This window comes from Thalassophryne amazonica, chromosome 21 (assembly GCF_902500255.1).
Source record: "Thalassophryne amazonica chromosome 21, fThaAma1.1, whole genome shotgun sequence".
Lineage (NCBI taxonomy): Eukaryota > Metazoa > Chordata > Actinopteri > Batrachoidiformes > Batrachoididae > Thalassophryne > Thalassophryne amazonica.
Window position 1 is genome coordinate 22,425,560 of NC_047123.1, and position 16,227 is coordinate 22,441,786.

The following is a 16,227-nucleotide window of genomic DNA, read 5'->3' on the forward strand; positions in this document are numbered from 1 at the left end:
AAATTCCCAACCTCAGGCTACAGACCTCCATCCTGCTGATATCAACGGGAAAGCTGATCCGTACATTGTCATCAAACTGGGCAAGTCAGAAGTCAAAGATAAAGAGAACTACATCTCTAAACAGCTTAATCCTGTGTTTGGAAAGTGAGTTGTGGCAATAACACATCTTTAATCTGCATTTTATGTCACTTTCTGTCACGCTGTTGCAAGAACATCAGACAGAAACCTTTGGCATATAAAAAAAATAAATAAAAGTGATCTTGCTATTTCCACTTTCAGCTTTTCGCCCTGTTTTTATTTGTTTGATCTTCTACTTATGTGCGCTCAGATCATTTGACATCGAGGCCACGTTCCCAATGGAGTCCATGCTGACGGTGTCCGTGTACGACTGGGACCTGGTGGGAACTGACGATCTCATCGGAGAGACCAAGATTGACCTGGAGAATCGATTCTACAGCAAATACAGAGCCACGTGCGGCATTTCCTCCAACTACTCTGTGTGAGCATCAACCTTTAGATCACAGCAAACAGCACTTGGAAATATTTTATTCAAACAGTTATATTAAAAAAAAAATGTTAAAACCTTTGATGCTGTTCCAAAAATGCTATTTAATTTCAACAATTTGGGCATAATTAAGTATTAACATCTTCCAATATCTTTTTGATTAATTTTCTATTAAATAAATGAATGTCAATTAATTTACCAGGAAATATGCAGTGACATATCAACTGGCTGTAAAACTGATGATTTGTGCATGTGCGTTTGCACGTACATTATATAGAGGGTCTGTGTACTTTAATCTACCGTTTCGGGTTTTATATTTTTACAAAAATGAAAGATCACATTGTAGATATTTATTGAGCACAATTGTTAAATTTAAAAAATGATTTTAAATTCTTAAAAAAATTATAGTGGTGATAATTTGTCCAGAAACCATACAGTAAACCATTTGTACTAATATTTTAAACAGTGTGCAGTTTTTACTGTAGTATTCTGTTCATTATCTGAACATCCAACTCTTCCATTAAACCCCAAGTTATGTCTTTGTGATTAATTGAAATTAGTCATGGATACAACATTTGGCGCGACCCTCTGAAGCCCAGTCAGATCCTGATGAAGCTTTGTAAGGATGGAAAGATCGATGCTCCTCAATATGGACCTGGGGGCAAAGTCAAAGTGGCAAACCGAATCTTTCTAGGACCTACGGAGATTGAAGATGAAAATGGTAAGACTGCACCTTTCTATGAAATCAAAACTGTTTTCATTTAAAGATTTATTAAACAACATTTTAATCAGTTTAATAGTGAATTCTGTGTTGAGTTCTCCAATAGTAGAACCTTTCTAAAATATGTCTACATCTCACAAGCAAGATATATGTTAGTGCATATATATATATATATATATATATATATATATATATATATATATATATATTGGTACCCATTGGTACCATTGTACCCATTGGTACCCGTGCCTATTCATGCACTTGCTAGCTGTAGCTTTTAAATATGAAATTCATAACTTGATATGAGTGCACATTGCTGAACTGTCCAGCAGGTGGCAATGTTCATCGTGTGGCAGCACAGCACCAGATGTGTTCTTGTTCATATTGACTCCAGAACAATGTTTGAAACAGCAGTGTTTTGAGTCAACCATCACTAATTTGCAGTATCACCGAAAAGTTTTGGTGCATTCTATCTCTTCTTTAATTCTGGCTTTATGTTCCTGTTTGTGTATTTTGGCTCATACCGAAATGTCTTTTAACACATACTCCAGGGTAATGTTGAAAATAGGGTTGCCTCAAAAGGTCCGTAATGTTTTGAAGCAATGCTTCATGTTAGCCTTTAATAATTTGCAGTCATAATAAAAACGTCTGGCACCATCCCCAGCCACACGTTCTATTTTTTAATTCTAATTTTACTTTGCCTTTCTGTTGTAGATTTTTTTCTTGTATTTTCTCACGTATTGGGCATTATGCTTTTCCCTGTGGTAACTTAGCTCTGCTAGTTAGCTGATGCTAACATGACCAGTGGGCCAGGCATGTCTACAGGCTATTTTATAGGCAAAAATAAATAAATGATTGGATTGATCTGGTGCATCACAGTTCATCACACCTACTCAGTTCATCCTCCTTTTGCACTCCGAGAATATCATATCCTGTATTTGATTGATTTAAGTATTTTAATGTTTGCTAACATCAGCATTCTCTTTTCTTTAACTGTTTCCATTCATGTTAATCCTTCATAGGCTTGAAGAAGCAGACTGAGGAACATTTGGCTTTGACTGTCTTGAACCACTGGGAGGAGATCCCCAGAGTGGGCTGCAGACTCGTCCCTGAACACGTGGAGACCCGAGCCCTCCTGAACCCCAGTAAACCCGGTATTGAACAGGTAGGGAAGATCCACGGCGCAGTCGAACCATGACACAAAACAACACAAAACAGCAGGGACTGAGTATATTGAAAGTTGTTATCATTCCAAAGGGTCGTATTGAGATGTGGGTAGATATGTTTCCTATGGACATGCCTGCTCCCGGACCTGCCATCGACATATCACCACGGAAACCAAAGAGGTAGGCCCTCATAATGTCGTTTTCATCTCAGTATGAGTGAACCAGTTCTGACTTTTAGAGGATAAAGTTTGCTTATTAGGTTGAAAATGTCTAACGTTTTTCAGTTTTCTCAACAGAATTTGTAATTTTACCCCACGGTTAAGTTGTGGTGAGTCTGTTTGCGTAGTCAGATTTGAATTTAATGTCAAATGTAAGTCCAACTATTGTGTGTATGTGTTCCTTCCAACCCCTCTTCACCAGATATGAGCTCAGGGTGATTATTTGGAATACAGACGAAGTAATACTGGAGGACGATGATTACTTCACTGGGGAAAAGTCCAGTGACATATTTGTCAGGGGGTAGGTACGGCGGGATGCGGTGACCCAGCTTCGTCCCGTGGGTGTGAGAAGTTCCGTGCTGCGTGTGATTTTATTTTATTTTGCCGTTAATCCTTTTTATGTTTTGTGTTGTTTCCATTTTTGTTTTTGTGCGTGTTTGTGTTGTTCTTTGTGTTTGTGCCGTGTCTCTTGTCTGTCATGTCTTCTCTCTCTCCCCTCTGGCCAATGCTCTGTCATCATCTAGCTTTGAGCTTCGTGTTGTTATTTGGAACACTGATGACGTAATTCTAGAGGACGATGCTTTCATGACAGGAGAGAAGATGTCTGACATCTATGTCAGGGGGTAAACACACGATTCCATCGCATGGCTCGTACGACCCCCCCCCCCCCCCCCCGCTTCCTCCTCCCCACCACTTGCATCATGTCTTTGTCCCCTTTCAAACTTCCTGTCTCAAAATATTTCACCCAGCATGTCGCCTCCATTGTCTCAAATTCTCCGATCAGCATGCTGGCAACTAATGCCAACACACTTCGATCGGGACCAACCGAAGGGACAACACTGCCAATGGCTTTTATTTCTGGCAGATCAAGTGATTTAATATCGATGATGATGACATGTTTGGTTGGAGTTGAAACACCTGGTGTAATATAATTCAACCTAAGTAACCGTGAGCTGTTTGCAAATTACAAACAATGGGAGTCATGCAAGAACCTCCCGTACTAACAGCTTCATTTGTAAATCGTGCCTATGATTTAAGGAAAATTACTACATTTCCCATTTTTTTCTATTTTGATTATTTTCGTAGGTACAGATAAAATTTCTGAGGGTTCCACATCCCATGTTGTCAGTGATTTGATGGTATATTACTTTGAAGCAGTTGTAGCTTGAAAATGACACACAATCATAATTTACATTATCCTGTTGTCTCTCACACACACACACACACACACACATCTTCAAACGCTTAGTCCATTTAAGGGCCGCCTGGAGCCTATCACAGCAGTCATAGAGCACGAGGCGAGGTACACATACAGACAAACAAACACAGTCACACCTGCACATACACCTACGGACAATTTAAAGTTTCCAATCCTTACTTAACCTGCATGTCTTTGGATGTGGGAGGAAGCCGGAGCACCCGGAGAGAACCCACACAAACACGGGGAGAACACGCAAACTCACACAGAAAGGCCACAGGTGGGAATCGAACCCATAACCTTCTTGCTGTGATGCAACAGTGCTAACCACTAATCAACCGTGCTACCACTCTCCTGTTATCTCTACAAGTTCAGTTGTAATATAACTGCAAACATACTGTATCTAAATATGAGTAATTTAATATATTCCTTTATTATTCCAACAACATGGAAATAATCACATAATTCACTCTCAGGATGAGAGCCCCTGATGCCAAAGAACATGTTAAGGTTAAGGCCCGCTCCATCTCCTAGAGATACGCAGCAGCAGACGGGCTGCAGTCTGATCCACCCCGTGTGAGGCCAAAGGTTCCGAGTCAAATCACGAATAGCTGCAATCATCTCACAACACGTATTCTTTTGTTCATCTCTGTCGCGGTGACCTGCTGCCTGTGTTCCTGTGACACTCACTTTGCAGAGGCAAAGCATTTTTTTTAATTCATTTACACCTTGAACCAATTACTTCCCATTTGTTGTTTGTAGCAGGTCTCTTAATTCCACTTCATTTGTGTGCATTTTTAGGGTAATTCACTATCCGCATGGCAGGGTCTTGGGTTTACGCACAAGTGACATTCAACAGTTGTCCCATTTGTGCAATAATCTGGAGTATACAGGTGTTTCTTAAATCTGAGGTTCCACCTTGTTACAAGCCCACAGGGATTTAAAAAAAATATTCTTGCATGAGGCCCAATGTCATGGCATAATTTATGACAAATATGGGTGGCCGTACGTGTTTGGTCCTGTATTGGTTTGTTCACACTGCTCAAGAAACAAGTGATGTACACACCACTGCACGTATAGTGTTTGTGGCAACTGTATCTTCACAACACGAAATTCAAAAACCATGAAATCCCAGTCCATTTAGTTGTTATATCACCAAATCAGCTGGAATGCTCTGACACATTTGCTTTATATCAGTTAATGAAGCAGTGCAGTTCATGATGTCTACCTCTTGACATGGAGCCATGAACAATATCGAAAACAGGTTTCAAAAGTTAGCTAATTTGTAGTACCTCCATGGCCCCCAGTCAGACATTCTATCTATTGTTTAATTCCCGTTTTACTGTTTAATTTTCAGGAGGCAGACAAACTACGTGATTAACCCAACATCTACTAACCATCCATAACTTGTCAAAGTGACACAAAGTTGACACAAAGTTTGGACACACTTTTCTCCTGGAAAAATGTGTCCAAACTTGTGACTGGTAGTATACCTGATGCTCAAGTGAAAGTGGGCATTTCCACTAACCAGCTGGTATATTACATAGACAAAACAAAGTTGCCTTTCCCACAGATCTACTACTTTTCTACTGAGAATGGAATTTTCTGTTTGATACTGACTGCAAGTATACTAGCACAACTTTGTTCTCTGCTAGCAGCAGCTAACGTGGCGTTCTTACATCCACAGTAGAGACAGCTCATTTGTGGTTACTTGAGGCATCCAGTGAAGCTGAGCATCAAATTCCTCAACCTTCCTGACGGCATCTTTAATCCAATTTCCACTCCAATCTAAACTAGTGCATCTCATTTAGTAAGCAGCACATTTTTTTTTTAGTATTTCAGTCTATATTCACGCATTTAGATTTACTGAGATCAATTATTTTGTCACATTTCGAGAACTAAGCATGCAGTTTACCTCCCATTCCTCCTGATTAATGAAAGCCAGTCGCACTCAGCTGTTAATGAATCGAATGTCAGTTGACTGTCAGTCTCTGCTTCTCCCTCTATTTGCATTCTGGTGCTAACAATGAGAAATTTCACTACTGGCATTTCCTGCATTATGCATGCATGATGTTGAAAATGGTGTGAATCTCCAATGTCACATCAGACTGTGAAGTTATTACTCAGGGAGCTGACAGTCCTGCATGCACTCGCAGTTGCATTAAATCCGATTTGCTTTTGGAGAGCTGCACTATGTACTTTAAACACATCATCTCTCTTGTTAGTACATTTAACCTGTTCCACATTCTGATTTAATTAGCCTTTGCAATTTCATAATGAGTAGCTTTCAATTTAAATTTCACAGAAATTAGGTGTTAGAAGTGCATGAAAGTCAAAATAAATCAATAAATCCACTCATGCCACAACACCATGACCCTGTAGGTGAACGCAACTCCTTTCTTCTTAATTTCCTTTCTTCTTATTTCCTGTGACCTTCCTCCAGGTGGCTCAAAGGACAGCAGGAGGACAGGCAGGACACGGATGTCCACTACCACTCCCTGACTGGTGAAGGCAACTTTAACTGGCGCTACGTTTTCCCATTCGATTACCTCATGGCCGAGGAGAAGATCGTCATCTCCAAGAAGGAGTCCATGTTCTCCTGGGACGAGACCGAGTACAAGATTCCTCTTCGCCTCACGCTACAAGTCTGGGATGCAGACCACTTCTCTGCAGACGATTTCCTGGGTGAGAAGTAATGGGAAAAAACTGCTTGGTATTCCACTCTCTGGGCAACAATCAGAGTTCCTGATTTGACTGTTAATATTCAAAGGTGCGATCGAGCTGGACCTAAACCGTTTCCCTCGAGGTGCCAAGACAGCCAAGCAATGTTCGCTTGACATGGTCCGAAATGAGCAGGAGCTGCCCACCATTTCTATCTTCAAACAAAAGAGGGTGAAGGGCTGGTGGCCGTTTGTAGCCCGCGATGAGAACGATGAGATGGAGCTAACGGTAAGATGAAATATCAACTAGACAAAAGTATTGCACTCAAGGAAATTCAGTGAAACACAAAATGATTAATTACGATATGATACAATACACTTTATTATCCCCTTAGAGAAATTTGTCTTGGACTGAAGTTATTGTACTTGGCCCCACAAATCCTAGAAACATGGTGTCTAACCAGATCCTTACTCTGGATGGCATTACCCTGACCTCTAGTAATACTGTGAGAAATCTTGGAGTCATTTTTGATCAGGATATGTCATTCAATGCGCATATTAAACAAATATGTAGGACTGCTTTTTTGCATTTGCGCAATATCTCTAAAATTAGAAAGGTCTTGTCTCAGAGTGATGCTGCAAAACTAATTCATGCATTTATTTCCTCTAGGCTGGACTACTGTAATTCATTATTATCAGGTTGTCCTAAAAGTTCCCTGAAAAGCCTTCAGTTAATTCAAAATGCTGCAGCTAGAGTACTGACAGGGACTAGAAGGAGAGAGCATATCTCACCCATATTGGCCTCTCTTCATTGGCTTCCTGTTAATTCTAGAATAGAATTTAAAATTCTTCTTCTTACTTATAAGGTTTTGAATAATCAGGTCCCATCTTATCTTAGGGACCTCATAGTACCATATCACCCCAATAGAGCGCTTCGCTCTCAGACTGCAGGCTTACTTGTAGTTCCTAGGGTTTGTAAGAGTAGAATGGGAGGCAGAGCCTTCAGCTTTCAGGCTCCTCTCCTGTGGAACCAGCTCCCAATTTGGATCAGGGAGACAGACACCCTCTCTACTTTTAAGATTAGGCTTAAAACTTTCCTTTTTGCTAAAGCTTATAGTTAGGGCTGGATCAGGTGACCCTGAACCATCCCTTAGTTATGCTGCCGTAGACTTAGACTGCTGGGGGGTTCCCATGATGCACTGAGTGTTTCTTTCTCTTTTTGCTCTGTATGCACCACTCTGCATTTAATCATTAGTGATTGATCTCTGCTCCCCTCCACAGCATGTCTTTTTCCTGGTTCTCTCCCTCAGCCCCAACCAGTCCCAGCAGAAGACTGGCCCTCCCTGAGCCTGGTTCTGCTGGAGGTTTCTTCCTGTTAAAAGGGAGTTTTTCCTTCCCACTGTCGCCAAGTGCTTGCTCACAGGGGGTCGTTTTGACCGTTGGGGTTTTACCGTAATTATTGTATGGCCTTGCCTTACAATATAAAGCGCCTTGGGGCAACTGTTTGTTGTGATTTGGCGCTATATAAATAAAATTGATTTGATTTTTGATTTGACTCATGCTAAGTCCCTTTACAAAAGGAAAACAAACAAATACAAATAGAAACACAGCCACATCTATAACAAATTAACATGACAGGAAATCAAGAGAAACACCATAAGTGTTGCACAATTCACAATTGAAGCATTTTACCTCCTTATACATGCAAGTATTACAAATTTTAAATAAAAAAAACAGTGTCATGCTCCATTGTGCGCTCTACAGGGGAGCTAAAGAGGATTATGGTTTGTATTCTGGAATTGACTGTGCAACATGGAGTCAAGTAACATCAAACAACCAGCTCCCAGCGCAACACACAGACGAAAAACATTCCAACTAAGACTAAAACACAAACAAAAAGGTTTATCTGCTGAAGCCCATCATCCCAAATGGGAATTTGGTCACCTGGCGATATCACGGATCAAAATAGGCACGCTTTTTAAAATAGAGGGACCCCCATTTGGATTTGGGGATCAAAACGGACCCTGAGCTGGATTTCATCCTATTGGACTGTTTTGCCAACATTAGTGCAAAATAACTTTGTGTTTTCATTGACTCAAGTTAGCTAAGCTAGGTTGCCTGCTAAATACAATCAGTTGCTACCCGGCAAACTAACGCCAACGTATCGTAATCTGAATGTTTATGTCAATGTAACAGTATAAGGGCCTGTGTCAATGTAGTGTTTCTTTTTCAGGCAGAAAATGCCTGCATGGCGCTGGGGGGCACCTCATCCCAGCACAATCATTAAAAAAAAGTGCTAAGCACTGGTTTTGTTTCATTGAAGACAGCACACAGCTCACAAAAAGCTTACAATGCATGTGGTGATAACATGTGTCATCAGCATTTAGAAGAGTCTGTCCAATCTGCTCTTGTTCAGTGTTGATAGTTTTTCTATCAACACAGAACAAGTTTTGGGTTTTTATTTATTTTATTTATTGTATGTTGCACCACTTTTCTGCAAAGCTACAATGCTTGCTGATGAGTGTAAACATAAGCAGGGATGCACACTTTGAAAAACAGGGATGAGGTTTGGGTGCAATCTGAAACCTCACCACTAGATATTGGCTGAAAATGCTGTAAATGCTGCCCCTGCCAAACATTTAGAAGTATGATGTCATTGCAGGGTAAAGTGGAAGCTGAACTTCACCTGGTCACAGCAGAAGAGGCCGAGAAAAGTCCTGTAGGACTGGGACGAAATGAACCCGATCCACTAGAGAAACCAAAGTAAGACAAACTTACAAACCCTGAACAGTTTTATTTTTTAAAGCTCATTAACATCTAAGCTTGCTGTCTGCAGTAGAATCACTTTGTAACAGCATCAGATTGTCTCCCAAATCATCCCTCGAGTCCAAACTTAATTTTATACAGAAGTGATTTCATCTCATATGGTCCTAGTTTGGTTTTTGCGCTGTCACACGGCCACTATTACACTTTCGTTTCTCCTCAACTGTCTCCCTCTGTCTCTCCCTCCCCCTTTTGTTTACACCACCCTTCCTCTTCTCCTCCTATCTGCACTCCTTCCTTCCCCACATTCTCTGCCTCCTGACTCTAAGTCGGCCAGACACCAGCCTCATGTGGTTTCTGAGGCCCCTGAAGTCCATTTGTTACTTCATCTGGCACAACTACCACTGGCTGATCCTCAAGGTCCTGGGGCTGCTGCTGCTGCTGCTCATGCTCGGCCTCTTCCTCTACTCGCTCCCTGGCTACCTGGTCAAGAAGATGCTGGGTGCCTGACAGCGCTGGTAGCCTCCCCCCCCCCCCCCCCCCACTCTCTCCATCATTCCTTCTGTCCTACCTGTAAATCCCCCCACCTTTATCCAACAGAGTAGAATAATAAAATATCTTGTGTGTTTGATCTCTTTGCTGTATTAACCCTTTGTGCACACTCCTGTCTTCATGTGCCATTTTTGCACGTTACACAAGTGGTACAGAGGAAGATTTTCTTTAAAAGAAGACCTCAAAATTCAGCTACAATTTGCCAGTAGGTACATCTGAGATGCAAGCCTAGATTTGATGTTTTGGTGAAAGAAAATCCTCCTCTATACCACTTCATCATGAAGCTCTTTAGTTGTGGATACAAAATGCAAATAAATTGACTGCATTCATATAGCGCTTTTCCATCTGCATCAGATGCTCAAAGCGCTTTACAATTATGCCTCACATTCACCCCGATGTCAGGGTGCTGCCATACAAGGCGCTCACTACACACCGGGAGCAATAGGGGATTAAAGGCCTTGCCCAAGGGCCCTGAGTGATTTTCCAGTCAGGCGGGGATTTGAACCCATGATCTTCTGGACTCAAGCCCAACACCTTAACCACTAGACCATCACCTCCTCAAAACATGCACTTGGCACAATTTCCCCAATCACACCCACAGATACATCTTCTTCTAGGTTGTTTGGGTGTCTTGGTGGCTTCCCTCACTCTTCTCCTTCTTACACAGTCACTCAGCTTTTGTTACTCCACACAGATTTACTATAGAGAGCCATACTGTTTGTTTTTCGTCACAATTGACATATTTGACATATTCAGTGACTTGGAAATGTACATGTACCCATCCCCTGACTTGACTGAAGAAAACTGGTAATAAAACGTATTATTTACAGGTATTATACTAAAAGGGCTCATTACTTATGCAACCCATCATCTTGGCTTTTATATTTTTAATTAATTTATATCAAGTTGTAGACATTTGCTTTGAGTTTGAATTTAAGGAGGATAATTTTAACATTTTTGATTTTGAGAAGCCTGATTTATTTTTTGTGGTGGCATAAACAAATTAAAATGTGTGAAATATCAAGCGGACCAACACTTTTGGATGGCACTGTATTAGTGTTCATTAGGAACCACAGGTGTTTATTTAATCAAATCTTCCAAATAGCTATTTTAAAGCTCCCCTATAATAACTTATAACAATTTCCAAAGTGTGGGCTGGAAGATGTCAATGAACATAAATACATCAATTCTGATTTTCACTTTTGTAATAAACTTTCGCCCTGTGACAGACTGGTGTCCTGTCGAGGGTGTACCTGCCTCACCCCCCCCCCCCACATGACCCTTGATTGGAGTAAGTGGGTATAGAAAATGAATGAATGAATGATAAAGCTTAACATTACAATTTTTTTGCCTGCTTCTTTGCTTGTTTTAAATAACCAGAATAACTCCCAATTTTGTTATACCCCCCACTCTGTACAATGACAATAAAGACTATTCTATTCTATTTGAATAAAACAAAGCCATGGATTCAAATTATGTGTTGTTTGTTATGTCACTGTCATAGTTTAACATAATATAGATACAGAAACACTTAGGTTTGGTCAAAATTCTGATTTAGGTCAACGAAGATTTTCAGATTTCAAAATTTGAGTATGGCTTGTGACAGATTTGCTCAAACTCACACTTTTTCCTTGACTGACCCTCAAACTTTCTACCATGTTTAGTTAAAAATGAATCAAAACTCAAATTTGTTCAGAGACGAAGGCAATTCCCCCACATGCGATATCACTGCACGTGGTGAGGTTTTCAGATTGCACCCAAACCTCATCCCTGTCATTATAGATGACAGCTTCCATCATGGAATGTCTAACTAACCAAGTGTTTCCTTTTTGTCTCCTTCCCCTTCATTCTCTTCATCCCTCTTTGCTCCTCATTAATGAAATCCTACACCTGTCTTCATACGTCCATTTCCACCCGATACCCACAATCCCCTCCTGCAGTCGCCCCGACACAACCTTCCTGTGGTTCCTGAGCCCGCTGAAAGCCATCCGCTACCTGATTTGCAACCGTTACAAGTGGCTGATCATCAAGATCGTGTTGGCCCTGCTGTTGCTGATCATGCTGGGACTCTTCCTCTACAGCATGCCAGGATACCTTGTCAAGAAACTGCTGGGAGCCTAAAGGACTGCTGGGAAAACAGTGGGGGAAAGGGGGGAGCATTGAGGAGCTAGAGGGCCTAGAATTGAGGAGCTCGGCCTGTCCCTTTGTCCCACAGCACAGAAGTAAAAAAAAAAACAAACCAGCAGGTTGGTTTGAATTTATCACGGCATTCAAGTGATGGCAGATGAGGGAGCTTGAGGTTTATATTAAACTCTGACAAATTGCTTTTGTTTGTATAATTCTTCAGAAAAAGACAACATACTATGTTTCCAATTTAACGTTGGTATGAACCACTGCCCCTGGTGGTGACGTAGAAAACAAACAGCCAAGCAGCCGTCTGTTAACCTCAGTCATGACAATAGCAGTGTGAAGCAGTGCAGAAGTAAAAAAAAAAAAACAGTCTTTAATTGAAGGTTGGGAGTCTGAGAAGGACGAGGGCACTCAAAGGGTCTGATCATAATTTAAACGCTCAATCTAAACTATCACACGGTGTCTGGACTCTAACCAGACCTGACATCCTTGAAAGCAGTCAAACCACAAGGTAAGCGATGATCTGACTCCAAATTATATAAGCAATGTTCCATGACAGTGAATGTTCGTTTTTGCTGTTTATACACTTTGTAATTTAATTAATAACAAACAGTGAGGGCAGCTTTCTGGACATTACTAAATTTCTGGATTTGTAGAGGACCACTATTTATAGCAGATGTTGTTACCTTGACATGGCTTGAAGATATGGTAGCACAGCATACCATAATGCCAACAGTTGTTAGCATCAACCATGACTGTGCTGCATTCCAAACCAAGTGGGATGTCATAATTTGACCATTTGAAATTTCCCAATTCTCATCTCAGAGTGAGTTTGGGAGTCGGATGAACTGGATTACCAGTATTTAGACCTGGCGCTTGACCTCCAGTCACAATACCTGTCTGTGTCCTTGGAAAAGGCACTTCATCTGGATACCCTCAGTCCACCCAACTGTAACTGGGGACTGGTCTTGGCTTTGGGGAAGTAACCTGTGTTGGACTAGATTCCCATCCAGGGAAAGTCATAGGCTCTCATCTGCTAATATGAGCCAACACACATAATCTGTTTTATATTGTTTGCAATACCTTGTATACCAATGTACTACAAGACCATAGCTGGCCCTGGCTGTTAGCGCGTTACTTACACTGACTGCGCAGTTGACGTATTCTCTGAGAATTTGGATTAGATTTTTAGCCCAAGTTCCCAACTTTGACTTCAACTCCTATTTCAAAGTAATCCTAGAATGTCAGAAAAGCCAGCATCAACCATGGTTAGCATTTAGCATATGTGGTCACGCTAACTGGTCTGTCAGTCGATTACGCCATGTCGACATAATAATGTCCGGTATAAATAGTAGTACCGTACAGATCCGGAATCTGGTCATTTCTGGAAAACTGTAGTTAGTGCATGGGTAATCATTCAAATGATACTAATTAATCACAGCTCTAGAACTAAAACTTAAAACTGTTTTAGTAAAGTTCAATTTTGGTTCTGTGCAAAGACAGAGTCAGTACAAATGTAACAGTGAAGAAACAAAATGTTATGTCTATTTTCACAATAAAATACAAAGTGGTATAAAACATCATGGAAGCAAACTTTAAAAACAATTCAAACACGTTCATGACATACAGATTTTTAAGTGATTTTATTGCACTGGTGATGGATGAAAGCAGCAAATCCAGACTTTGGTCAAACAGTATTTGGAATTAATTCATTAGTTCACTGTTTAACATCTGTCAAAAAACATGCTTAATTGATGTCTTTCTACATCCTTCATTCCACATCCAATAAATAAATAAATAAATAAAATAATTTCCAAATATCATGTGACCAGGACTGATGGAAAAGCCCTCAAAAGTATGAAAAGGCTTTAACTTTTCTACATATAATGTAAGCTTTTATGTCAATGTGCATGCGTTATTGTAAAAACATTCGTGACCGGAGCGGGCACGTGTGTTGGCGTGACTGTCAGTCCAAGTTGGAGACAAACCAAACCGCTAAGAGTTGTTTTAACATTAATGAATAATTAAATCTGGGTTTGGGTTTATTCTGAGAACCAGCGCCCGTCTACATATCAGATGTTTGCGGTGTTTGTTACCACATTCATATTCCTGTTCTTTATCCCTCTGTTGTGTTGCACATTCCGTATTTCACTACTTGCAGTAATCGTTTGCACTAAACCTGCCTGTATTTATTGTAATTTTGTGTATTTAAATTTCTGTTCAAATGTGTGCAATATTTATTTATTTCTGTTTGGACAATTTGAAATAAACTGAATTTTACAGACGATAGTTGGAGATTATTCGGTGCCTTTTAAACATTTAGCATAATAGATTGACGAACAATTAAAAGTACATTAAAGCAAATGTGAATCAGCAATCATTATACAGTAGTGTTCAGGCTTTCAAAGAGAAAAGCATGTTCAACAGGTGCTGGCTTCATCCTTAAATAGGGGACACCTGTTTCACACCTGTTTGTTCCACAAAATTGACGAACTCTCTAACTGAATGCCGCATTATTATTATTGTGAACACCCCCTTTTCTACTTTTTTTACTAACAGCCCAATTTCATAGCCTTAAGAGTGTGCATATCATGAATGCTTGGTCTTGTTGGATTTGTGAGAATCTACTAAATCTACCGGTACCTTGTTTCCCATGTAACAATAAGAAATATACTCAAAACCTGGATTAATCTTTTTAGTCACATAGCACTACTATTATTCTGAACACTACTGTATTACCGAAGAAATTGCAGGGTGACCCACGAAATGAAAACTGTCACCCTGAGGGTGACCGGTATCTTGCCAAAAGGTGAACAAGAGAGACTACCACGAGGAATGACCGCCATGAAGAGGGACTGATGGGCAAGGCCATTCAAAAGGTCCTGTATTTATATTTTATCTCAGCGGGAACATTTTCAGGATGATCATGTTTGTGGAACCAAACCTTATTTTTACATCCTAAAGTCAGTTCTTCATGTTATAACTTCCATTTTTTTCCTCCTGTGATGTCACAACTGGTGTGTATTTAATTTCTATGTGTCACAAATTATCTTCACCTTTCACAAGCCTTTTTTTCCACTCTATAAATGTTACATTTTAATATTAAAAGCTTCATGACATTTTTTTTTTAATTGGTGTTAATAAATGAACTTTTGTAATTGCATTTAATTGGTTCAAGCAGACAAAAATCATAATATCCTGCATTCCACTGGTTTAAAGTGCTTTGGGCACAAAAACATTTCGAAAAATTATAAAAAAAAAATCTGACATTTGCACTACCACAGTCTGCCTGAAGGTGGCGCTGTTTTCAAAATGACGTGCTCAGGAACTGGAAATGTGAAACGTCATTTCCTGTTTTGGAAAGAATACTTCCTGGTAAACAAATGTCTGGACTGAACAGCTGATCATGTGGCCTGAAACTTCAATAAAATTTTAGCCTGCCACAGCTTTCTGTTGTATAACCCCATGCTTTCATTTCTCCAGAACCTCGGGAGGGACATGAAACCTGTTCTCCGGCCGCTTTTATCTTCACACTTTCTAAAATGGTGTTGAAAAACCTGTGAGATGCCTGGGAATCAAACCCATAACATCAAACTCTCTGAACATTGGCTGAACATTGCTTAAATTCATGGGATTTGAACCCATAACAGCAAAAACTCTGTACTTTCCCAACCCTCTTACCCACTTCCAGATGCAAGACAACAATGATTTTGTGAAGCCTTAGAGTTTTTACTGGGTTTGTTAGACAACAAAAGTGAATGGGATACTGAGAATCAAAACTAAAACTGTAAACCAGTGTTCAAACACACTACACCACATGGAGATGTGTTGTGCTGCTCTTTTATGTGTAAAACTTTGAGGTTGTACTATGTTTGTTAGCCTTAAAATGTCAAAAACGTGCCTGAGATTTGAACCTACAACATTAAAACTACAAACCAGTGTTCAAACACACTACACCACATGGAGATGTGTTGTGCTGCTCTTTTATTGTCAAACTTTGAGGTTGTACTATGTTTGTTAGCCTTAAAATGTCAACAATCTGCCTGAGATTTGAACCTAAAACATCAAAACTACAAACCAGTGTTCAAACACACTGTGCCACATGGAGATGTGCTGTGTTGCTCTTACTGTGTCAAACTTTGAGGTTGTACTATGTTTGCAAACCTTAAAATGTTAACAACATGCGCAAGAATTGAACCTAAAACATCAGAACTACTAATATTGTTCAAACACACTACACTATATGGAGATGTGTTGTGCTGCTCTTTTATTGTCAAACTTTGAGGTTGTACTATGTTTGCAAACCTTAAAATG

The 16,227-nt window shown here is 40.1% G+C and overlaps 1 protein-coding gene across 12 annotated transcripts in view; it reads left to right on the top strand.

Moving 5' to 3' along the window:
* otofa (otoferlin a) overlaps nt 1-12,045 on the top strand; it is a 243,711-nt gene extending 231,666 nt beyond the window's left edge. For 6 of the 12 annotated variants that reach the window (XM_034161619.1, XM_034161622.1, XM_034161616.1 and 3 more), the window contains 10 exons: nt 17-144; nt 329-499; nt 1,066-1,226; nt 2,249-2,391; nt 2,484-2,572; nt 2,813-2,911; nt 6,252-6,493; nt 6,579-6,757; nt 9,131-9,231; nt 11,724-11,904. In XM_034161619.1, coding sequence (XP_034017510.1) covers nt 17-144; nt 329-499; nt 1,066-1,226; nt 2,249-2,391; nt 2,484-2,572; nt 2,813-2,911; nt 6,252-6,493; nt 6,579-6,757; nt 9,131-9,231; nt 11,724-11,904 — 1,494 coding nt within the window. Of the gene's footprint in view, nt 1-16; nt 145-328; nt 500-1,065; nt 1,227-2,248; nt 2,392-2,483; nt 2,573-2,812; nt 2,912-3,134; nt 3,234-6,251; nt 6,494-6,578; nt 6,758-9,130; nt 9,232-9,560; nt 9,750-11,723 lie in introns of those variants that run through there. The other 6 variants (XM_034161625.1, XM_034161614.1, XM_034161615.1 and 3 more) reach the window with 5 other exon arrangements.
* Nucleotides 12,046-16,227: the final 4,182 nt, after the last annotated feature.